The sequence below is a fragment of the Heterodontus francisci genome, chromosome 8 (assembly GCF_036365525.1).
Source record: "Heterodontus francisci isolate sHetFra1 chromosome 8, sHetFra1.hap1, whole genome shotgun sequence".
NCBI classification, from domain to species: Eukaryota; Metazoa; Chordata; class Chondrichthyes; order Heterodontiformes; family Heterodontidae; genus Heterodontus; species Heterodontus francisci.
This window is the reverse complement of record NC_090378.1, coordinates 122,842,054-122,869,123: the sequence shown is the minus strand read 5'-3', so window position 1 is coordinate 122,869,123 and position 27,070 is coordinate 122,842,054. Positions and strand designations below refer to the sequence as shown.

Genomic DNA, 27,070 nt, shown 5'->3' with positions numbered 1-27,070 from the left:
GTTTTCTGTGGATTTTCTGCTGGGTTCAGCTTTAATCAACAGGGTATTGTGGGAGCTCCCGGTTAATAAAAAGAAAAGAAAGACTTGTATTTATATCGAGTATTTCACACCTCAGGACCTCCCAAAGTCATTTACAGACAATGAAGGACTTGTTTAAAGAGCAGTCACTGTTTGAATGCAGGAAATGTGGCAGACAATTTGTGCACAGCAAGATCCCACAAACAGCAATGAGGTAAATGAACATTTTCAGTGACATCGGTTCAGAGATAAATATCAGTGTCATGCAGGCCCCCACCTGCCAAGAATGAGGCACATTAATTTCACCATATGAACACTGCTTTTTAATCTGTTGCTGGAGTAAAGAAAGAACTTGTTTTTAAAAAACAACACCAGGCCCTTGACTGGAAAGACATTGGCATAATAACAGACAGAACTTGGAAGGGACAAAAGACCATTTCCTGACAAATTCAATCCACAATGGACTTTTGAATACCAGACATTGAGGATGGAGGAGCTCCCATTCCAGCTTGACTGCTAAGATGGCCGACTACACCATCGGACATGGCCAGACCAGTTTAGTCACATGACTAACTGGCTGTTGTAGTTTTTTGAATTTGAACTTGCCACAGAGAATTTGAACTCAGAAAGCTGTTTGCTCCTGGACTGAAAAGACTTTTCATGGCTGGCTTGCCACTGTCTCTCTCCCATTGGCTTTCATCTCTCTGACCAGCTTCAGGAATCATTGAAGACATATGAACCGCAAGAGGGAAAAGTCTCCCACAGTGAACAAGGTTTAAGAAGAATACTGGGCCCCAATGAAAAGCAACACCTACCGACAAGCAAGGACTACAGTGAGCTCGAAGCACAGTAACAAAAACTCTCTTCAGAGATTGCCTCAAACCTCTGCACTTTATTTTTCTTCTGCTCTTTTCTGTCTCTATTTGCATGTGTGTATCGCATATGCATGCTAGCATGGGGCATGGCGTGTATCCGTACGCGTTAACTGAATTAGAGTTTTAGTTTAAGTTTTAATAAATTTCACCTTTCTTCTTTAAACCTAAGAAAACCTGTTTGTGCTCATTTCTTTGCCTCACACAGTGTGTTTCAAATTAAATCTTGTTACAGTAAGACCAGGTGAAGGCTGTGAAAGACCCCTAGAGACTTTCATCACCTGGTCAGAACAATCGACCTGAACTTGACCCAAAGACAAAGCAACTGAGAGTCTCCCCAAAACCCTGGAACACTGAAGCCACTGGATTGGGAGCCCTGCTGTCGCTGTTTGTCATCAGAACTTTGACAAGAGATAAGCAGGGAGTGGACAGAGCAGAGTTAAAGCTGGGGGAGGTGGGACCTTGGTGTCTCACTGTGCTGGTGCTGAGATCAGTTCTATCAGAGACTGTGACAGAGACCCAGAGCTCACACTGAGACTGGCAGGAGTCTAGTGAGGGATTTCACTCCATGGAGCAGGAATGTGACCACAGTCTGCAAACGTCCAGATCTCCTCTACACACTCGGTAAAAGTTGGTTACTTATATCTTGCTGGTTAAAGGGGGAATGTAACTAAAGAAATACAGCTGGGCACCCTGTTATACACAGTGCTCTTCAATGAACCATTTCATTGACTGCAGCTCCTTACTAACACCTTCCACTATTCAGCATTTGTGTTTTCAAAAGTTTCAGTATTTAAAGGATTAATAACGGAGGATTGAGGTTTACTTACTCAGTCTGAGCTTGGTTCCTTTACCGAACGTAAACCACACTGACAGCTTCCAGTGCAGGGGCTGTACAATATCCTCTGCTCTCTGTTTCACTCACTCACTCTCACCCTCTCTCTGTCTTTCACTGTCACTGTGTCTCTCTCTCTGTCACTCTTTGCCTGTGTGTATGTGTGTCTCTGTCTCTCACACTCTCTCTATATATATCTATTTGTCTCTGTCTCTATGTGTGCTTCTGTCTGTCTCTGTCTGTGTGTGTCGTTCACAGTGTGTCACACTCTGTCTCTGCTACTTTGGGTTTCTCTCACATTCTGTCTCTCTCTCATTGTTTTCTCTCACTCTGTCTCTTTCACTCTCTCATTATGTCCCTCTCTCTCACTCCCTGTTACTCTGTCTCTGTCACACGCTCTCTCTCTCTCACACTCTCTCTCAATCTGTCTCTCTCTTTCTCTCACTCACTCTGTCTCTCTTTCTCACTCTCTCTCACTCCCTCACTCTGTCTCTCTTTTTCTCCCTCTCACTGTCTCTCTCTTTCTTTCTCTCTCACTCTCTCTCTCTTTCTCACTCTCACTCTCTCATTCTGCCTCACTCTGTCTCTCTTTTTCTCCCTCTCACTATCTCTCTCTTTCTCTCTCTCTCACTCTCTCACTCTGTCTCTCTCTCACTCTGTCTCTATTTCTCACTCTCTCTCACTCTCTCACTCTGTCTCTCTTTTTCTCCCTCTCACTGTCTCTCTCTTTCTCTCTCTCTCACTCACTCTCTTTCTCACTCTCACTCTCTCTCATTCAGTCTCACTCTGTCTCTCTTTTTCTCCCTCTCACTATCTCTCTCTTTCTCTCTCTCTCACTCTCTCACTTTGTCTCTCTTTCTCACTCTGTCTCTCTTTTTCTCCCTCTCACTCTCTCTCTCTTTCTCTCTCTCTCACTTTCTCTCTCTCTGTCTCTAACAGACTGGGATGAATTCTCCCGGTGCCATGGAGACGGGGTTCTCATTTGGAGGTTGGGCAGGACTGGGAAAAATACGACGAGCCGTGTCAACATGGCTCCCTGACACATTCCCGCCTCCGGGTTACTTTCCCATGGGTGTACTGGGAACCGGTCATCTGCTGCCTCCATGGAGATGGGCAGACAATTAGAGCAATGAAGTTCACATTTAGGGGCCATTTTTGAGCCGGTGCTGGTATTTTACCAACGTCGGAGCGGCCTCCCCACCCCCGAGTGCGGAGGCCACCAGCTCAATGGAGGAGGCCTCCCGGCAGCAGGCCAGGGGACCATCGGAGACGGAGACTCTATGTCCCAATGACAGAGCTACAGGGATGAAAAGCTGCAGTCCCGCCTGTTAATAATCCTGTGGAGGAGTTTCCTAACCCTAACCCTCTTCAACCTGATGGCCCAACTGGCTTCAGCCCTTTTTATTTTACTATTCCTCTGCAGGCAGCCAAGGGCGTCTCCATGTTGAGGGGCCCTCACTCTCGCCTGCCTGTTTCAGCAGGGCCCACCTCTCCCGGTGGAGCTGCCAGCCTGACATCACTGTGGGCCCTCTGATTGGGCCTGCAGGCTCGGGAGCCTGACTGCCATCATTAATAGGACAGTGAGTGTGGAGGTGACCAATTAAGAGGCTGCCTCCCAGAAAGTTGCTCCGGCGAGTGCTGATGACATGGGCAGGCTCGGGACCCTCATATAGGCCAGAAGTCAGAGTCCCAATGTCCACTGGGCCAACCAGCCATCTCTCTCTCTCACGCTGTCCCTCTTGTGCTCTTTCCCTCTGTCTATCTCACTATCTCCCTCTCTCTCTTTCTCTCATTCTCTTTCTCTCACTCTTTCTCTCTCTCTATCTGTCTCTCTCTAGCACTTTCTCTCTCTCTCCTACTGTCTCTCTTTATCTCTCTCTCTCTCTCTCACTGTCTCTCTTTCTGTCATTCTCTCTCTCCCACTGTCTCTGTTTCTCTCTCTCTCCTGCTGTCTCAGCTTCACTCTCTCTCTCTGTTTGAATTCCATGCTGCCATGCTTGGGAAAGTTGGGAATTCTACTTGTCGATGATAAATCTTCCAGCTGCTCTTCCCACCACATCAGATGGAAAAACCTGGAGCCACTCAATTCCTGGAAAATGAAAATCTCCCAGCTAACCGAGCTCACCTGCCTGTGCCCTGGAGAAAAGGGGAGGAGTGTTTCTGTAAATGTGATGTTTCTGTTGCTGACTCTGGTCTTCCTCATGGACCATTTGAAAACAGTGAGTTTCAGAGTCGGTGGATCATGTCTACATGGAGTGGGAGAGGTTGTGGCCCCTGTTCCATTATTTGAAGGGGCTGCTCCTCATCCTCTGGTTCTAATTCAGGCCCACACTCCTGATCTTTGGCCACCCAGTGCAGAGGGGACTGGGCAGGTTGGAGGCCCCTCCTCGTGGGTCTGCTCCTGGGCCTGGCCAAGGTGTCCATCCACAGGCCCGAGTTGGATGGGACCCATGGGGGTGGTGGCACTGGCTGCCAGTCTCTCTACCATGGCATTGTCCCCACCCGGGTGGCCCTGGAGAAGGAGCAGGGGGTGTCTGCTGGGTCACTTGAGGCCTTCAGGCTGCAGTGGGCACCACAGGGACAGGAGTGTGTAGTGGATCGTGGAAATAACATCAGGCTTTAATTTGTTCAGTTTGCTTTCTATTTATGATTTCAGTTTTATTCATTTCGACACTTTTCTAAATTGGATTTTGATTGGTGAAAATTGTGTCATCCAGATTGTCCAATCAGATGATAAGAAACCTGTTTCCATAGTAACTGACCTGGGGTGTCTGACCTGGGATGGGGGGTCAATAATAATGATCAATAATTAGTCTGTGCTCATGAAGCGACTCCACGAGAACCCAGAGAGAATCGAATGAAGCAAAATGTCAAATCTCCAGAGCTGTGAGATTCTCACTGATGAAGACAGCAGCTCCTCGTCCTCTCTAAACTCCTCCATCCTTTCTCAATTCCTCACACCGTTCAGGGGAATGTTTCTGTCAACACTCTCATCGACACATGTGGCAGCAATGCACAAAACAGCAAATATTTCCCAGATAGATAAGACAGGAGATTGAAGCAACTGTTTTAATAGAACGTCTGTTTATTATATAATAAATATAACTGTGGGATGTGTCGGTACAGGAGGTGGGACTGTGTGTCCATTATTAAATATTATATATAACTGTGGGATGTGTCAGTACAGGAGGTGGGACTGTGTGTCCATTATTATATATTATATATAACTGTGGGATGTGTCAGTGCAGGAGGTGTGACTGTGTGTCCATTATTATATATTATATATAACTGTGGGATGTGTCAGTACAGGAGGTGGGACTGTGTGTCCATTATTATATATTATATATAACGGTGGATGTGTCAGTACAGGAGGTGGGACTGTGTGTCCATTATTATATATTATATATAACTGTGGACGTGTCAGTAGTGAAATTGGGACTGTGTGTCCATTATTATATATTATATATAACGGTGGATGTGTCAGTAGAGAAATTGGGACTGTGCGTCCCTTATTATATATTATCTATAACTGTGGAACGTGTTAGTCGAGGAGGTGGGACTGTGTGTCCATTATTATATATTATCTATAACTGTGGGATGTGTCAGTCGAGGAGGTGGGACTGTGCGTCCCTTATTATATATTATCTATAACTGTGGAACGTGTTAGTCGAGGAGGTGGGACTGTGTGTCCATTATTATATATTATATATAACTGTGGGATGTGTCAGTGCAGGAGGTGTGACTGTGTGTCCATTATTATATATTATATATAACAGTGGGTTGTGTCAGTACAGGAGGTGGGACTGTGTGTCCATTATTATATATTATATCTAACTGTGGGATGTGTCAGTACAGGAGGTGGGACTGTGTGTCCATTATTATATATTATATATAACTGTGGGATGTGTCAGTACAGGAGGTGGGACTGTGTGTCCATTATTATATATTATATATAACTGTGGGATGTGTCAGTGCAGGAGGTGGGACTGTGTGTCCATTATTATATATTATATATAACTGTGGGATGTGTCAGTGCGGGAGGTGGGACTGTGCGTCCCATATTATATATTATATATAACAGTGGAACGTGTCAGTCGAGGAGGTGGGACTGTGCGTCCCTTATTATATATTATCTATAACTGTGGAACGTGTTAGTCGAGGAGGTGGGACTGTGTGTCCATTATTATATATTATATATAACTGTGGGATGTGTCAGTGCAGAAGGTGGGACTGTGTGTCCATTATTATATATTATATATAACTGTGGGATGTGTCAGTGCAGGAGGTCGGACTGTGTGTCCATTATTATACATTATCTATAACTGTGGGATGTGTCAGTGCAGGAGGTGGGACTGTGTGTCCATTATTATATATTATATATAACTGTGGGATGTGTCAGTGCGGGAGGTGGGACTGTGCGTCCCATATTATATATTATATATAACAGTGGAACGTGTCAGTCGAGGAGGTGGGACTGTGCGTCCCTTATTATATATTATCTATAACTGTGGAACGTGTTAGTCGAGGAGGTGGGACTGTGTGTCCATTATTATATATTATATATAACTGTGGAACGTGTCAGTCGAGGAGGTGGGACTGTGCGTCCCTTATTATATATTATATATAACTGTGGAACGTGTTAGTCGAGGAGGTGGGACTGTGCGTCCCTTATTATATATTATATATAACTGTGGAACGTGTCAGTCGAGGAGGTGGGACTGTGCGTCCCTTATTATATATTATATATAACTGTGGAACGTGTCAGTCGAGGAGGTGGGACTGTGCATCCATTATTATATATTATATATAACTGTGGGATGTGTCAGTGCGGGAGGTGGGCTGTGAGTCCATTATTATATATTATATATAAATGTGGAACATGTCAGTCGGGTAGGTGGGACTGTGCGTCCATTATTATATATTATATATAACTGTGGAACGTGTCAGTCGAGGAGGTGGGACTGTGTGTTCATTATTATATATTATATATAACTGTGGAATGTGTCAGTGCGGGAGGTGGGCTGTGAGTCCATTATTATATATTATATATAAATGTGGAACATGTCAGTCGGGTAGGTGGGACTGTGCGTCCATTATTATATATTATATATAACTGTGGGATGTGTCAGTGCGGGAGGTGGGACTGTGTGTCCATTATTATATATTATCTATAACTGTGGGATGTCAGTGCGGGAGGTGGGACTGTGTATCCATTATTATATATTATATATAACTGTGGGATGTGTCAGTGCGGGAGGTGGGACTGTGTGTCCATTATTATATATTATCTATAACTGTGGGATGTGTCAGTGCGGGAGGTGGGCTGTGAGTCCATTATTATATATTATATATAAATGTGGAACATGTCAGTCGGGTAGGTGGGACTGTGCGTCCATTATTATATATTATATATAACTGTGGGATGTCAGTGCGGGAGGTGGGACTGTGTGTCCATTATTATATATTATATATAACTGTGGGATGTGTCAGTGCGGGAGGTGGGACTGTGTGTCCATTATTATATATTATATATAACTGTGGGATGTGTCAGTGCGGGAGGTGGGACTGTGTGTCCATTATTATATATTATATATAACTGTGGGATGTTTCAGTGCGGGAGGTGGGACTGTGTTTCCATTATTATATATTATATATAACTGTGGGATGTGTCAGTGCGGGAGGTGGGACAGTGTATCCATTATTATATACTATATATAACTGTGGGATGTTACAGTGCGGGAGGTGGGACTGTGTTTCCATTATTATATATTATATATAACTGTGGGATGTGTCAGTGCGGGAGGCGGGACTGTGTTTCCATTATTATATATTATATATAACTGTGGGATGTGTCAGTGCAGGAGGTGGGACTGTGTGTCGATTATTATATATTATATATAACTGTGGGATGTGTCAGTGCAGGAGGTGGGACTGTGTGTCGATTATTATATATTATATATAACTGTGGAATGTGTCAGTGCGGGAGGTGGGACTGTGTGTCCATTATTATATATTATATATAACTGTGGGATGTGTCAGTGCAGGTGGTGGGACTGTGTGTCCATTATTATATATTATATATAACTGTGGGATGTGTCAGTACAGGAGGTGGGACCGTGTGTCCATTATTATATATTATATATAACAGTGGGATGTTTCAGTGCAGGAGGTGGGACTGTGTGTCCATTATTATATATTATATCTAACTGTGGGATGTGTCAGTACAGGAGGTGGGACTGTGTGTCCATTATTATATATTATATATAACTGTGGGATGTGTCAGTACAGGAGGTGGGACTGTGTGTCCATTATTATATATTATATATAACTGTGGGATGTGTCAGTACAGGAGGTGGGACTGTGTGTCCATTATTATATATTATATCTAACTGTGGGATGTGTCAGTACAGGAGGTGGGACTGTGTGTCCATTATTATATATTATATATAACTGTGGGATGTGTCAGTACAGGAGGTGGGACTGTGTGTCCATTATTATATATTATATATAACTGTGGGATGTGTCAGTGCAGGAGGTGGGACTGTGTGTCCATTATTATATATTATATATAACTGTGGGATGTGTCAGTGCGGGAGGTGGGACTGTGCGTCCCATATTATATATTATATATAACAGTGGAACGTGTCAGTCGAGGAGGTGGGACTGTGCGTCCCTTATTATATATTATCTATAACTGTGGAACGTGTTAGTCGAGGAGGTGGGACTGTGTGTCCATTATTATATATTATATATAACTGTGGGATGTGTCAGTGCAGAAGGTGGGACTGTGTGTCCATTATTATATATTATATATAACTGTGGGATGTGTCAGTGCAGGAGGTCGGACTGTGTGTCCATTATTATACATTATCTATAACTGTGGGATGTGTCAGTGCAGGAGGTGGGACTGTGTGTCCATTATTATATATTATATATAACTGTGGGATGTGTCAGTGCGGGAGGTGGGACTGTGCGTCCCATATTATATATTATATATAACAGTGGAACGTGTCAGTCGAGGAGGTGGGACTGTGCGTCCCTTATTATATATTATCTATAACTGTGGAACGTGTTAGTCGAGGAGGTGGGACTGTGTGTCCATTATTATATATTATATATAACTGTGGAACGTGTCAGTCGAGGAGGTGGGACTGTGCGTCCCTTATTATATATTATATATAACTGTGGAACGTGTTAGTCGAGGAGGTGGGACTGTGCGTCCCTTATTATATATTATATATAACTGTGGAACGTGTCAGTCGAGGAGGTGGGACTGTGCGTCCCTTATTATATATTATATATAACTGTGGAACGTGTCAGTCGAGGAGGTGGGACTGTGCATCCATTATTATATATTATATATAACTGTGGGATGTGTCAGTGCGGGAGGTGGGCTGTGAGTCCATTATTATATATTATATATAAATGTGGAACATGTCAGTCGGGTAGGTGGGACTGTGCGTCCATTATTATATATTATATATAACTGTGGAACGTGTCAGTCGAGGAGGTGGGACTGTGTGTTCATTATTATATATTATATATAACTGTGGAATGTGTCAGTGCGGGAGGTGGGCTGTGAGTCCATTATTATATATTATATATAAATGTGGAACATGTCAGTCGGGTAGGTGGGACTGTGCGTCCATTATTATATATTATATATAACTGTGGGATGTGTCAGTGCGGGAGGTGGGACTGTGTGTCCATTATTATATATTATCTATAACTGTGGGATGTCAGTGCGGGAGGTGGGACTGTGTATCCATTATTATATATTATATATAACTGTGGGATGTGTCAGTGCGGGAGGTGGGACTGTGTGTCCATTATTATATATTATCTATAACTGTGGGATGTGTCAGTGCGGGAGGTGGGCTGTGAGTCCATTATTATATATTATATATAAATGTGGAACATGTCAGTCGGGTAGGTGGGACTGTGCGTCCATTATTATATATTATATATAACTGTGGGATGTCAGTGCGGGAGGTGGGACTGTGTGTCCATTATTATATATTATATATAACTGTGGGATGTGTCAGTGCGGGAGGTGGGACTGTGTGTCCATTATTATATATTATATATAACTGTGGGATGTGTCAGTGCGGGAGGTGGGACTGTGTGTCCATTATTATATATTATATATAACTGTGGGATGTTTCAGTGCGGGAGGTGGGACTGTGTTTCCATTATTATATATTATATATAACTGTGGGATGTGTCAGTGCGGGAGGTGGGACAGTGTATCCATTATTATATACTATATATAACTGTGGGATGTTTCAGTGTGGGAGGTGGGACTGTGTTTCCATTATTATATATTATATATAACTGTGGGATGTGTCAGTGCGGGAGGCGGGACTGTGTTTCCATTATTATATATTATATATAACTGTGGGATGTGTCAGTGCAGGAGGTGGGACTGTGTGTCGATTATTATATATTATATATAACTGTGGGATGTGTCAGTGCAGGAGGTGGGACTGTGTGTCGATTATTATATATTATATATAACTGTGGGATGTGTCAGTACAGGAGGTGGGACCGTGTGTCCATTATTATATATTATATATAACAGTGGGATGTTTCAGTGCGGGAGGTGGGACTGTGTTTCCATTATTATATATTATATATAACTGTGGGATGTGTCAGTGCAGGTGGTGGGACTGTGTGTCCATTATTATATATTATATATAACTGTGGGATGTGTCAGTACAGGAGGTGGGACTGTGTGTCCATTATTATATACTATATATAACTGTGGGATGTTTCAGTGCGGGAGGTGGGACTGTGTTTCCATTATTATATATTATATATAACTGTGGGATTTGTCATAATGGGAGGTGGGACTGTGTTTCCAATATTATATCTTATATATAACTGTGGAACGTGTCAGTCGAGCAGGTGGGACTGTGCGTCCATTATTATATATGAGATATAACTGTGGGATGTGTCAGTGCGGGAGGTGGGACTGTGTGTCCATTATTATATATTATATATAACTGTGGAACGTGTCAGTCGAGGAGGTGGTACTGTGCGTCCATTATTATATATTATATATAACTGTGGGATGTGTCAGTGCGGGAGGTGGGACTGTGTGTCCATTACTATATATTATATATAACTGTGGAACGTGTAAATCAAGGAGGTGGGACTGTGTCTCCATTATTATATATTATATATCACTGTGGAACGTGTCAGTCGAGGAGGTGGGACTGTGCGTCCATTATTATATATTATATGTAACTGTGGAAAGTGTCAGTCGAGGAGGTGGGACTGTGTGTCCATTATTATATATTATATATAACTGTGGGATGTGTCAGTGCGGGAGGTGGGACTGTGTGTCCATTATTATATATTATATATAACTGTGGGATGTGTCAGTACAGGAGGTGGGACTGTGTGTCCATTATTATATATTATATATAACTGTGGAACGTGTCAGTCGAGGAGGTGGGACTGTGCGTCCAATATTATATATTATATATAACTGTGGGATGTGTCAGTGCGGGAAGTGGGACTGTGTGTCCATTATTATATATTATATACAACTGTCGGATGTGTCAGTGCGGGAGGTGGGACTGTGTGTCCATTATTATATATTCTAGATAACTGTCGGATGTGTCAGTACAGGAGGTGGGACTGTGTGTCCAATATTATGTCTTATATATAACTGTGGGATGTGTCAGTGCGGGAGGTGGGACTGTGTGTCCATGAACATATATTATATATAACTGTGGGATGTGTCAGTACAGGAGGTGGGGCTGTGTGTCCAATATTATATATTATATATAACTGTCGGATGTGTCAGTACAGGAGGTGGGACTGTGTGTCCAATATTATATATTATATATAACTGTCGGATGTGTCAGTACAGGAGGTGGGACTGTGTGTCCAATATTATGTCTTATATATAACTGTGGGACGTGTCAGTCCAGGAGGTGGGACTGTGTGTCCATTATTATATATTAGATATAACAGTGGGATGTGTCAGTACAGGAGGTGGGACTGTGCGTCCATTATTATATATTATATATAACTGTGGGATGTGTCAGTTCAGGAGGTGGGACTGTGTGTCCATTATTATATATTATATATAACTGTGGGATGTGTCAGTGCAGGAGGTGCGACTGTGTGTCCATTATTATATATTATATATAACAGTGGGATGTGTCAGTGCGGAAGGTGGGACTGTGCATCCATTATTATATATTATATATAACAGTGGAACGTGTCAGTCGAGGAGGTGGGACTGTGCGTCCCATATTATATATTATATATAACAGTGGAACGTGTCAGTCGAGGAGGTGGGACTGTGCGTCCCTTATTATATATTATATATAACTGTGGAACGTGTTAGTCGAGGAGGTGGGACTGTGCGTCCCTAATTATATATTATATATAACTGTGGAACGTGTCAGTCGAGGAGGTGGGACTGTGCGTCCCTTATTATATATTATATATAACTGTGGAACGTGTCAGTCGAGGAGGTGGGACTGTGCATCCATTATTATATATATATATAACTGTGGGATGTGTCAGTGCGGGAGGTGGGACTGTGTGTCCATTATTATATATTATATATAACTGTGGGATGTGTCAGTGCGGGAGGTGGGACTGTGCGTCCATTATTATATATTATCTATAACTGTGGGATGTGTCAGTGCGGGAGGAGGGCTGTGAGTCCATTATTATATATTATATATAAATGTGGAACATGTCAGTCGGGTAGGTGGGACTGTGCGTCCATTATTATATATTATATATAACTGTGGGATGTCAGTGCGGGAGGTGGGACTGTGTGTCCATTATTATATACTATATATAACTGTGAGATGTGTCAGTGCGGGAGGTGGGACTGTGTGTCCATTATTATATACTATATATAACTGTGAAATGTGTCAGTGCGGGAGGTGGGACTGTGTGTCCATTATTATATACTATATATAACTGTGGGATGTGTCAGTGCGGGAGGTGGGACTGTGTGTCCATTATTATATACTATATATAACTGTGGGATGTGTCAGTGCGGGAGGTGGGACTGTGTGTCCATTATTATATATTATATATAACTGTCGGATGTGTCAGTACAGGTGGTGGGACTGTGTGTCCATTATTATATATTATATATAACTGTGGGATGTGTCAGTGCGGGAGGTGGGACTGTGTGTCCATTATTATATACTATATATAACTGTGGGATGTGTCAGTGCGGGAGGTGGGACTGTGTGTCCATTATTATCATTATATATAACTGTGGGATGTGTCAGTGCAGGAGGTGGGACTGTGTGTCGATTATTATATATTTTCTATAACTGTGGGATGTGTCAGTGCGGGAGGTGGGACTGTGTGTCCATTATTATATATTATATATAACTGTGGGATGTGTCAGTGCAGGTGGTGGGACAGTGTGTCCATTATTATATATTATATATAACTGTGGGATGTTTCAGTGCGGGAGGTGGGACTGTGTTTCCATTATTATATATTATATATAACTGTGGGATGTGTCATAATGGGAGGTGGGACTGTGTTTCCAATATTATATATTATATATAACTGTGGAACGTGTCAGTCGAGGAGGTGGGACTGTGCGTCCATTATTATATATTATATATAACTGTGGGATGTGTCAGTGCGGGAGGTGGGACTGTGTGTCCATTATTATATATTATATATAACTGTGGAACGTGTCAGTCGAGGAGGTGGTACTGTGCGTCCATTATTATATATTATATATAACTGTGGGATGTGTCAGTGCGGGAGGTGGGACTGTCTGTCCATTATTATATATTATATATAACTGTGGAACGTGTCAGTCGAGGAGGTGGCACGGTGCGTCCATTATTATATATTATATATAACTGTGGGATGTGTCAGTGCAGGAGGTGGGACTGTGTGTCCATTATTATATATTATATATAACTGTGGGATGTGTCAGTGCGGGAGGTGGGACTGTGTGTCCATTACTATATATTATATATAACTGTGGAACGTGTAAATCAAGGAGGTGGGACTGTGTCTCCATTATTATATATTATATATAACTGTGGAACGTGTCAGTCGAGGAGGTGGGACTGTGCGTCCCTTATTATATATTATATATAACTGTGGGATGTGTCAGTGCGGGAGGTGGGACTGTGTGTCCATTACTAAATATTATATATAACTGTGGAACGTGTAAATCAAGGAGGTGGGACTGTGTCTCCATTATTATATATTATATATAACTGTGGAACGTGTCAGTCGAGGAGGTGGGACTGTGCGTCCCTTATTATATATTATATATAACTGTGGAAAGTGTCAGTCGAGGAGGTGGGACTGTGTGTCCATTGTTATATATTATATATAACAGTGGGATGTGTCAGTGCGGGAGGTGGGACTGTGTGTCCATTATTATATATTATATATAACTGTGGGATGTGTCAGTACAGGAGGTGGGACTGTGTGTCCATTATCATATATTATATATAACTGTGGAACGTGTCAGTCGAGGAGGTGGGACTGTGCGTCCATTATTATATATTATATATAACTGTGGGATGTGTCAGTGCGGGAGGTGGGACTGTGTGTCCATTATTATATACTATATATAATTGTGGGATGTGTCAGTGCGGGAGGTGGGACTGTGTGTCCATTATTATATATTATATATAACTGTGGGATGTGTCAGTGCGGGAGGTGGGACTGTCTGTCCATTATTATATATTATATATAACTGTGGGATGTGTCAGTGCGGGAGGTGGGACTGTGTGTCCATTACTATTTATTATATATAACTGTGGAACGTGTAAATCAAGGAGGTGGGACTGTGTCTCCATTATTATATATTATATATAACTGTGGAACGTGTCAGTCGAGGAGGTGGGACTGTGCGTCCCTTATTATATATTATATATAACTGTGGAAAGTGTCAGTCGAGGAGGTGGGACTGTGTGTCCATTATTATATATTATATATAACTGTGGGATGTGTCAGTGCGGGAGGTGGGACTGTGTGTCCATTATTATATATTATATATAACTGTGGGATGTGTCAGTACAGGAGGTGGGACTGTGTATCCATTATTATATATTATATATAACTGTGGAACGTGTCAGTACAGGAGGTGGGACTGTGTATCCATTATTATATATTATATATAACTGTGGGATGTGTCAGTACAGGAGGTGGGACTGTGTGTCCATTATTATATATTAAGTATAACTGTGGGATGTGTCAGTACAGGAGGTGGGACTGTGTGTCCATGAACATATATTATATATAACTGTGGGATGTGTCAGTACAGGACGTGGGACTGTGAGCCCATTATTATATATTCTAGATAACAGTGGGATCTGTCAGGACAGGAGGTGGGGCTGTGTGTCCATTATTATATATTATATATAAATGTGGGATGTGTCAGTGCAGGAGGTGGGACTGTGTGTCCATTATTATATATTATATATAACTGTGTGATGTGTCAGTGCGGGAGGTGGGACTGTGTGTCCAATATTATGTCTTATATATAACTGTGGGACGTGTCAGTCCAGGAGGTGGGACTGTGTGTCCATTATTATATATTAGATATAACTGTGGGATGTGTCAGTACAGGAGGTGGGACTGTGTGTCCATTATTATATATTAAGTATAACTGTGGGATGTGTCAGTACAGGAGGTGGGACTGTGTGTCCATTATTATATATTATATATAACTGTGGGATGTGTCAGTGCGGGAGGTGGGACTGTGTGTCCATTATTATATATTATATATAACTGTGGGATGTGTCAGTGCGGGAGGTGGGACTGTGTGTCCATGAACATATATTATATATAACTGTGGGATGTGTCAGTACAGGACGTGGGACTGTGAGCCCATTATTATATTTTCTAGATAACAGTGGGATGTGTCAGTACAGGGGGTGGGACTGTGTGTCCATTATTATATATTATATATAACTGTGGGATGTGTCAGTGCAGGAGGTGGGACTGTGTGTCCATTATTATATATTATATATAACTGAGGGATGTGTCAGGACAGGAGGTGGGACTGTGTGTCGATTATTATATATTATATATAACTGTGGGATGTGTCAGAGCGGGAGGTGGGATTTTGTGTCCATTATTATATATAATATATAAATGTGGGATGTGTCAGTGCAGGAGGTGGGACTGTGTGTCCATTATTATCTATTATATATAACTGTGGGATGTGTCAGTGCGGGAGGTGGGACTGTGTGTCCATTATTATATATTATATATAACTGTGGGATGTGTCAGTGCGGGAGGTGGGACTGTGTGTCCATTATTATATATTATATATAACTGAGGGATGTGTCAGGACAGGAGGTGGGACTGTGTGTCGATTATTATATATTATATATAACTGTGGGATGTGTCAGAGCGGGAGGTGGGATTTTGTGTCCATTATTATATATAATATATAAATGTGGGATGTGTCAGTGCAGGAGGTGGGACTGTGTGTCCATTATTATATATAATATATAATTGTGGGATGTGTCAGTGCAGGAGGTGGGACTGTGTGTCCAATATTATATATTATATATAACTGTGGGATGTGTCAGTGCGGGAGGTGGGACTGTGTGTCCATTATTATATATTATATATAACTGTGGAACGTGTCAGTGTGGGAGGTGGGACTATGCGTCCATTATTATATATTATATATAACTGTGGAAAGTGTCAGTCGAGGAGGTGGGACTGTGTGTCCATTATTATATATTATATATAACTGTGGGATGTGTCAGTGCGGGAGGTGGGACTGTGTGTCCATTATTATATATTATATATAACTGTGGGATGTGTCAGTACAGGAGGTGGGACTGTGTGTCCAATATTATGTCTTATATATAACTGTGGGACGTGTCAGTCCAGGAGGTGGGACTGTGTGTCCATTATTATATATTAGATATAACTGTGGGATGTGTCAGTACAGGAGGTGGGACTGTGTGTCCATTATTATATATTAAATATAACTGTGGGATGTGTCAGTACAGGAGGTGGCCTGTGTGTCCATTATTATATATTATATATAACTGAGGGATGTGTCAGGACAGGAGGTGGGACTGTGTGTCCATTATTATATATTATATATAACTGTGGGATGGGTCAGTGCGGGAGGTGGGACTGTGTGTCGATTATAATATATTATATACAACTGTGGGATGTGTCAGTACAGGAGGTGGGACTGTATGTCGATTATTATATATTATATATAACTGTGGGATGTGTCAGAGCGGGAGGTGGGATTTTGTGTCCATTATTATATATAATATATAAATGTGGGATGTTTCAGTGCAGGAGGTGGGACTGTGTGTCCATTATTATCTATTATATATAACTGTGGGATGTGTCAGTGCGGGAGGTGGGACTGTGTGTCCATTATTATATATTATATATAACTGTGGGTTGTGTCAGTAGAGGAGGTGGGACTGTGAGTCCATTATTATATATAATATATAATTGTGGGATGTGTCAGTGCAGGAGGTGGGACTGTGTGTCCAATATTATATATTATATATAACTGTGGGATGTGTCAGTGCAGGAGGTGGGACTGTGTGTCCAATATTATATATTATGTATAACTGTGGGTTGTGTCAGTAGAGGAGGTGGGACTGTGAGTCCATTATTATATATAATATATAATTGTGGGATGTGTCAGTGCAGGAGGTGGGACTGTGTGTCCAATATTATATATTATATATAACTGTGGGATGTGTCAGTGCGGGAGGTGGGACTGTGTGTCCATTATTATATATTATATATAACTGCGGAACGTGTCAGTGTGGGAGGTGGGACTATGCGTCCATTACTATATATTATATATAACTGTGGAAAGTGTCAGTCGAGGAGGTGGGACTGTGTGTCCATTATGATATATTATATATAACTGTGGGATGTGTCAGTGCGGGAGGTGGGACTGTGTGTCCATTATTATATATTATATATAACTGTGGGATGTGTCAGTACAGGAGGTGGGACTGTGTGTCCATTATTATATATTATATATAACTGTCGGATGTGTCAGTGCGGGAGGTGGGACTGTGTGTCCATTATTATATATTCTAGATAACTGTCGGATGTGTCAGTACAGGAGGTGGGACTGTGTGTCCATTATTATATATCATATATAAATGTGGGATGTGTCAGTACAGGAGGTGGGACTGTGTGTCCATTATTATATATTATATATAACTGTGGGATGTGTCAGTGCAGGAGGTGGGACTGTGTGTCCATTATTATATATTATATATAACTGTCGGATGTGTCAGTGCGGGAGGTGGGACTGTGTGTCCATTATTATATATTCTGGATAACTGTCGGATGTGTCAGTACAGGAGGTGGGACTGTGTGTCCAATATTATGTCTTATATATAACTGTGGGATGTGTCAGTGCGGGAGGTGGGACTGTGTGTCCATGAACATATATTATATATAACTGTGGGATGTGTCAGTACAGGACTTGGGACTGTGAGCCCATTATTATATATTCTAGATAACAGTGGGATCTGTCAGGACAGGAGGTGGGGCTGTGTGTCCAATATTATATATTATATATAACTGTCGGATGTGTCATAATGGGAGGTGGGACTGTGTTTCCAATATTATATATTATATATATCTGTGGAACGTGTCAGTCGAGGAGGTGGGACTGTGCGTCCATTATTAGATATTATATATAACTGTGGGATGTATCAGTGCGGGAGGTGGGACTGTGTGTCCATTACTATATATTATATATAACTGTGGAACGTGTAAATCAAGGAGGTGGGACTGTCTCCATTATTATATATTATATATAACTGTGGAACGTGTCAGTCGAGGAGGTGGGACTGTGCGTCCCTTATTATATATTATATATAACTGTGGAAAGTGTCAGTCGAGGAGGTGGGACTGTGTGTCCATTATTATATATTATATATAACTGTGGGATGTGTCAGTGCGGGAGGTGGGACTGTGTGTCCATTATTATATATTCTAGTATTCTAGATAACTGTCGGATGTGTCAGTACAGGAGGTGGGACTGTGTGTCCATTATTATATATCATATATAAATGTGGGATGTGTCAGTACAGGAGGTGGGACTGTGTGTCCATTATTATATATTATATATAACTGTGGGATGTGTCAGTGCAGGAGGTGGGACTGTGTGTCCATTATTATATATTATATATAACTGTCGGATGTGTCAGTGCGGGAGGTGGGACTGTGTGTCCATTATTATATATTCTGGATAACTGTCGGATGTGTCAGTACAGGAGGTGGGACTGTGTGTCCAATATTATGTCTTATATATAACTGTGGGATGTGTCAGTGCGGGAGGTGGGACTGTGTGTCCATGAACATATATTATATATAACTGTGGGATGTGTCAGTACAGGACTTGGGACTGTGAGCCCATTATTATATATTCTAGATAACAGTGGGATCTGTCAGGACAGGAGGTGGGGCTGTGTGTCCAATATTATATATTATATATAACTGTCGGATGTGTCATAATGGGAGGTGGGACTGTGTTTCCAATATTATATATTATATATAACTGTGGAACGTGTCAGTCGAGGAGGTGGGACTGTGCGTCCATTATTATATATTATATATAACTGTGGAACGTGTCAGTCGAGGAGGTGGTACTGTGCGTCCATTATTATATATTATATGTAACTGTGGGATGTGTCAGTGCGGGAGGTGGGACTGTCTGTCCATTATTATATATTATATATAACTGTGGAACGTGTCAGTCGAGGAGGTGGGACTGTGTGTCCATTATTATATATTATATATAACTGTGGGATGTGTCAGTGCGGGAGGTGGGACTGTGTGTCCATTACTATATATTATATATAACTGTGGAAGGTGTAAATCAAGGAGGTGGGACTGTCTCCATTATTATATATTATATATAACTGTGGAACGTGTCAGTCGAGGAGGTGGGACTGTGCGTCCCTTATTATATATTATATATAACTGTGGAAAGTGTCAGTCGAGGAGGTGGGACTGTGTGTCCATTATTATATATTATATATAACTGTGGGATGTGTCAGTGCGGGAGGTGGGACTGTGTGTCCATTATTATATGTTATATATAACTGTGGAATGTGTCAGTACAGGAGGTGGGACTGTGTGTCCATTATTATATATTATATATAACTGTGGAACGTGTCAGTCGAGGAGGTGGGACTGTGCGTCCATTATTATATATTAAGTATAACTGTGGGATGTGTCAGTACAGGAGGTGGGACTGTGTGTCCATTATTATATATTATATATAAATGTGGGATGTGTCAGTGCAGGAGGTGGGACTGTGTGTCCATTATTATATATTATATATAACTGTGGGATGTGTCAGTGCGGGAGGTGGGACTGTGTGTCCATGAACATATATTATATATAACTGTGGGATGTGTCAGTACAGGACGTGGGACTGTGAGCCCATTATTATATTTTCTAGATAACAGTGGGATGTGTCAGTACAGGGGGTGGGACTGTGTGTCCATTATTATATATTATATATAACTGTGGGATGTGTCAGTGCAGGAGGTGGGACTGTGTGTCCATTATTATATATTATATATAACTGAGGGATGTGTCAGGACAGGAGGTGGGACTGTGTGTCGATTATTATATATTATATATAACTGTGGGATGTGTCAGAGCGGGAGGTGGGATTTTGTGTCCATTATTATATATAATATATAAATGTGGGATGTGTCAGTGCAGGAGGTGGGACTGTGTGTCCATTATTATCTATTATATATAACTGTGGGATGTGTCAGTGCGGGAGGTGGGACTGTGTGTCCATTATTATATATTATATATAACTGTGGGATGTGTCAGTGCGGGAGGTGGGACTGTGTGTCCATTATTATATATTATATATAACTGTGGGTTGTGTCAGTAGAGGAGGTGGGACTGTGAGTCCATTATTATATATAATATATAATTGTGGGATGTGTCAGTGCAGGAGGTGGGACTGTGTGTCCAATATTATATATTATATATAACTGTGGGATGTGTCAGTGCGGGAGGTGGGACTGTGTGTCCATTATTATATATTATATATAACTGTGGAACGTGTCAGTGTGGGAGGTGGGACTATGCGTCCATTATTATATATTATATATAACTGTGGAAAGTGTCAGTCGAGGAGGTGGGACTGTGTGTCCATTATTATATATTATATATAACTGTGGGATGTGTCTGTGCGGGAGGTGGGACTGTGTGTCCATTATTATATATTATATATAACTGTGGGATGTGTCAGTACAGGAGGTGGGACTGTGTGTCCAATATTATGTCTTATATATAACTGTGGGACGTGTCAGTCCAGGAGGTGGGACTGTGTGTCCATTATTATATATTAGATATAACTGTGGGATGTGTCAGTACAGGAGGTGGGACTGTGTGTCCATTATTATATATTAAATATAACTGTGGGATGTGTCAGTACAGGAGGTGGGACTGTGTGTCCATTATTATATATTATATATAACTGAGGGATGTGTCAGGACAGGAGGTGGGACTGTGTGTCCATTATTATATATTATATATAACTGTGGGATGGGTCAGTGCGGGAGGTGGGACTGTGTGTCGATTATAATATATTATATACAACTGTGGGATGTGTCAGTACAGGAGGTGGGACTGTATGTCGATTATTATATATTATATATAACTGTGGGATGTGTCAGAGCGGGAGGTGGGATTTTGTGTCCATTATTATATATAATATATAAATGTGGGATGTTTCAGTGCAGGAGGTGGGACTGTGTGTCCATTATTATCTATTATATATAACTGTGGGATGTGTCAGTGCGGGAGGTGGGACTGTGTGTCCATTATTATATATTATATATAACTGTGGGTTGTGTCAGTAGAGGAGGTGGGACTGTGAGTCCATTATTATATATAATATATAATTGTGGGATGTGTCAGTGCAGGAGGTGGGACTGTGTGTCCAATATTATATATTATATATAACTGTGGGATGTGTCAGTGCAGGAGGTGGGACTGTGTGTCCAATATTATATATTATGTATAACTGTGGGTTGTGTCAGTAGAGGAGGTGGGACTGTGAGTCCATTATTATATATAATATATAATTGTGGGATGTGTCAGTGCAGGAGGTGGGACTGTGTGTCCAATATTATATATTATATATAACTGTGGGATGTGTCAGTGCGGGAGGTGGGACTGTGTGTCCATTATTATATATTATATATAACTGCGGAACGTGTCAGTGTGGGAGGTGGGACTATGCGTCCATTACTATATATTATATATAACTGTGGAAAGTGTCAGTCGAGGAGGTGGGACTGTGTGTCCATTATGATATATTATATATAACTGTGGGATGTGTCAGTGCGGGAGGTGGGACTGTGTGTCCATTATTATATATTATATATAACTGTGGGATGTGTCAGTACAGGAGGTGGGACTGTGTGTCCATTATTATATATTATATATAACTGTCGGATGTGTCAGTGCGGGAGGTGGGACTGTGTGTCCATTATTATATATTCTAGATAACTGTCGGATGTGTCAGTACAGGAGGTGGGACTGTGTGTCCATTATTATATATCATATATAAATGTGGGATGTGTCAGTACAGGAGGTGGGACTGTGTGTCCATTATTATATATTATATATAACTGTGGGATGTGTCAGTGCAGGAGGTGGGACTGTGTGTCCATTATTATATATTATATATAACTGTCGGATGTGTCAGTGCGGGAGGTGGGACTGTGTGTCCATTATTATATATTCTGGATAACTGTCGGATGTGTCAGTACAGGAGGTGGGACTGTGTGTCCAATATTATGTCTTATATATAACTGTGGGATGTGTCAGTGCGGGAGGTGGGACTGTGTGTCCATGAACATATATTATATATAACTGTGGGATGTGTCAGTACAGGACTTGGGACTGTGAGCCCATTATTATATATTCTAGATAACAGTGGGATCTGTCAGGACAGGAGGTGGGGCTGTGTGTCCAATATTATATATTATATATAACTGTCGGATGTGTCATAATGGGAGGTGGGACTGTGTTTCCAATATTATATATTATATATATCTGTGGAACGTGTCAGTCGAGGAGGTGGGACTGTGCGTCCATTATTAGATATTATATATAACTGTGGGATGTATCAGTGCGGGAGGTGGGACTGTGTGTCCATTACTATATATTATATATAACTGTGGAACGTGTAAATCAAGGAGGTGGGACTGTCTCCATTATTATATATTATATATAACTGTGGAACGTGTCAGTCGAGGAGGTGGGACTGTGCGTCCATTATTATATATTATATATAACTGTGGAACGTGTCAGTCGAGGAGGTGGTACTGTGCGTCCATTATTATATATTATATGTAACTGTGGGATGTGTCAGTGCGGGAGGTGGGACTGTCTGTCCATTATTATATATTATATATAACTGTGGAACGTGTCAGTCGAGGAGGTGGGACTGTGTGTCCATTATTATATATTATATATAACTGTGGGATGTGTCAGTGCGGGAGGTGGGACTGTGTGTCCATTACTATATATTATATATAACTGTGGAAGGTGTAAATCAAGGAGGTGGGACTGTCTCCATTATTATATATTATATATAACTGTGGAACGTGTCAGTCGAGGAGGTGGGACTGTGCGTCCCTTATTATATATTATATATAACTGTGGAAAGTGTCAGTCGAGGAGGTGGGACTGTGTGTCCATTATTATATATTATATATAACTGTGGGATGTGTCAGTGCGGGAGGTGGGACTGTGTGTCCATTATTATATGTTATATATAACTGTGGAATGTGTCAGTACAGGAGGTGGGACTGTGTGTCCATTATTATATATTATATATAACTGTGGAACGTGTCAGTCGAGGAGGTGGGACTGTGCGTCCATTATTATATATTAAGTATAACTGTGGGATGTGTCAGTACAGGAGGTGGGACTGTGTGTCCATTATTATATATTATATATAAATGTGGGATGTGTCAGTGCAGGAGGTGGGACTGTGTGTCCATTATTATATATTATATATAACTGTGGGATGTGTCAGTGCGGGAGGTGGGACTGTGTGTCCATGAACATATATTATATATAACTGTGGGATGTGTCAGTACAGGACGTGGGACTGTGAGCCCATTATTATATTTTCTAGATAACAGTGGGATGTGTCAGTACAGGGGGTGGGACTGTGTGTCCATTATTATATATTATATATAACTGTGGGATGTGTCAGTGCAGGAGGTGGGACTGTGTGTCCATTATTATATATTATATATAACTGAGGGATGTGTCAGGACAGGAGGTGGGACTGTGTGTCGATTATTATATATTATATATAACTGTGGGATGTGTCAGAGCGGGAGGTGGGATTTTGTGTCCATTATTATATATAATATATAAATGTGGGATGTGTCAGTGCAGGAGGTGGGACTGTGTGTCCATTATTATCTATTATATATAACTGTGGGATGTGTCAGTGCGGGAGGTGGGACTGTGTGTCCATTATTATATATTATATATAACTGTGGGATGTGTCAGTGCGGGAGGTGGGACTGTGTGTCCATTATTATATATTATATATAACTGTGGGTTGTGTCAGTAGAGGAGGTGGGACTGTGAGTCCATTATTATATATAATATATAATTGTGGGATGTGTCAGTGCAGGAGGTGGGACTGTGTGTCCAATATTATATATTATATATAACTGTGGGATGTGTCAGTGCGGGAGGTGGGACTGTGTGTCCATTATTATATATTATATATAACTGTGGAACGTGTCAGTGTGGGAGGTGGGACTATGCGTCCATTATTATATATTATATATAACTGTGGAAAGTGTCAGTCGAGGAGGTGGGACTGTGTGTCCATTATTATATATTATATATAACTGTGGGATGTGTCAGTGCGGGAGGTGGGACTGTGTGTCCATTATTATATATTATATATAACTGTGGGATGTGTCAGTACAGGAGGTGGGACTGTGTGTCCAATATTATGTCTTATATATAACTGTGGGACGTGTCAGTCCAGGAGGTGGGACTGTGTGTCCATTATTATATATTAGATATAACTGTGGGATGTGTCAGTACAGGAGGTGGGACTGTGTGTCCATTATTATATATTAAATATAACTGTGGGATGTGTCAGTACAGGAGGTGGGACTGTGTGTCCATTATTATATATTATATATAACTGAGGGATGTGTCAGGACAGGAGGTGGGACTGTGTGTCCATTATTATATATTATATATAACTGTGGGATGGGTCAGTGCGGGAGGTGGGACTGTGTGTCGATTATAATATATTATATACAACTGTGGGATGTGTCAGTACAGGAGGTGGGACTGTATGTCGATTATTATATATTATATATAACTGTGGGATGTGTCAGAGCGGGAGGTGGGATTTTGTGTCCATTATTATATATAATATATAAATGTGGGATGTTTCAGTGCAGGAGGTGGGACTGTGTGTCCATTATTATCTATTATATATAACTGTGGGATGTGTCAGTGCGGGAGGTGGGACTGTGTGTCCATTATTATATATTATATATAACTGTGGGTTGTGTCAGTAGAGGAGGTGGGACTGTGAGTCCATTATTATATATAATATATAATTGTGGGATGTGTCAGTGCAGGAGGTGGGACTGTGTGTCCAATATTATATATTATATATAACTGTGGGATGTGTCAGTGCAGGAGGTGGGACTGTGTGTCCAATATTATATATTATGTATAACTGTGGGTTGTGTCAGTAGAGGAGGTGGGACTGTGAGTCCATTATTATATATAATATATAATTGTGGGATGTGTCAGTGCAGGAGGTGGGACTGTGTGTCCAATATTATATATTATATATAACTGTGGGATGTGTCAGTGCGGGAGGTGGGACTGTGTGTCCATTATTATATATTATATATAACTGCGGAACGTGTCAGTGTGGGAGGTGGGACTATGCGTCCATTACTATATATTATATATAACTGTGGAAAGTGTCAGTCGAGGAGGTGGGACTGTGTGTCCATTATGATATATTATATATAACTGTGGGATGTGTCAGTGCGGGAGGTGGGACTGTGTGTCCATTATTATATATTATATATAACTGTGGGATGTGTCAGTACAGGAGGTGGGACTGTGTGTCCATTATTATATATTATATATAACTGTCGGATGTGTCAGTGCGGGAGGTGGGACTGTGTGTCCATTATTATATATTCTAGATAACTGTCGGATGTGTCAGTACAGGAGGTGGGACTGTGTGTCCATTATTATATATCATATATAAATGTGGGATGTGTCAGTACAGGAGGTGGGACTGTGTGTCCATTATTATATATTATATATAACTGTGGGATGTGTCAGTGCAGGAGGTGGGACTGTGTGTCCATTATTATATATTATATATAACTGTCGGATGTGTCAGTGCGGGAGGTGGGACTGTGTGTCCATTATTATATATTCTGGATAACTGTCGGATGTGTCAGTACAGGAGGTGGGACTGTGTGTCCAATATTATGTCTTATATATAACTGTGGGATGTGTCAGTGCGGGAGGTGGGACTGTGTGTCCATGAACATATATTATATATAACTGTGGGATGTGTCAGTACAGGACTTGGGACTGTGAGCCCATTATTATATATTCTAGATAACAGTGGGATCTGTCAGGACAGGAGGTGGGGCTGTGTGTCCAATATTATATATTATATATAACTGTCGGATGTGTCATAATGGGAGGTGGGACTGTGTTTCCAATATTATATATTATATATATCTGTGGAACGTGTCAGTCGAGGAGGTGGGACTGTGCGTCCATTATTAGATATTATATATAACTGTGGGATGTATCAGTGCGGGAGGTGGGACTGTGTGTCCATTACTATATATTATATATAACTGTGGAACGTGTAAATCAAGGAGGTGGGACTGTCTCCATTATTATATATTATATATAACTGTGGAACGTGTCAGTCGAGGAGGTGGGACTGTGCGTCCCTTATTATATATTATATATAACTGTGGAAAGTGTCAGTCGAGGAGGTGGGACTGTGTGTCCATTATTATATATTATATATAACTGTGGGATGTGTCAGTGCGGGAGGTGGGACTGTGTGTCCATTATTATATATTCTAGATAACTGTCGGATGTGTCAGTACAGGAGGTGGGACTGTGTGTCCATTATTATATATCATATATAAATGTGGGATGTGTCAGTACAGGAGGTGGGACTGTGTGTCCATTATTATATATTATATATAACTGTGGGATGTGTCAGTGCAGGAGGTGGGACTGTGTGTCCATTATTATATATTATATATAA

At 41.2% G+C, this 27,070-nt stretch overlaps 1 long non-coding RNA gene and 1 gene segment (V, D, J or C); one reads left to right on the top strand and one right to left on the bottom strand.

Annotated features, from left to right (window-relative positions):
- Window positions 1–27,070, bottom strand: part of LOC137373129 (Ig kappa chain V region Mem5-like) — a 60,626-nt gene that overhangs the window by 6,909 nt on the left and 26,647 nt on the right. The window contains 1 exon segment of the V gene segment in view: window positions 1,721–1,759. Coding sequence covers window positions 1,721–1,759 — 39 coding nt within the window.
- LOC137373130 (uncharacterized) overlaps window positions 1,071–27,070 on the top strand; it is a 57,184-nt gene continuing 31,184 nt past the window's right edge. The window contains exon 1 of the long non-coding RNA XR_010975598.1: window positions 1,071–1,514. This is a non-coding gene — a long non-coding RNA (uncharacterized lncRNA). The remainder of the gene's footprint in view (window positions 1,515–27,070) is intronic.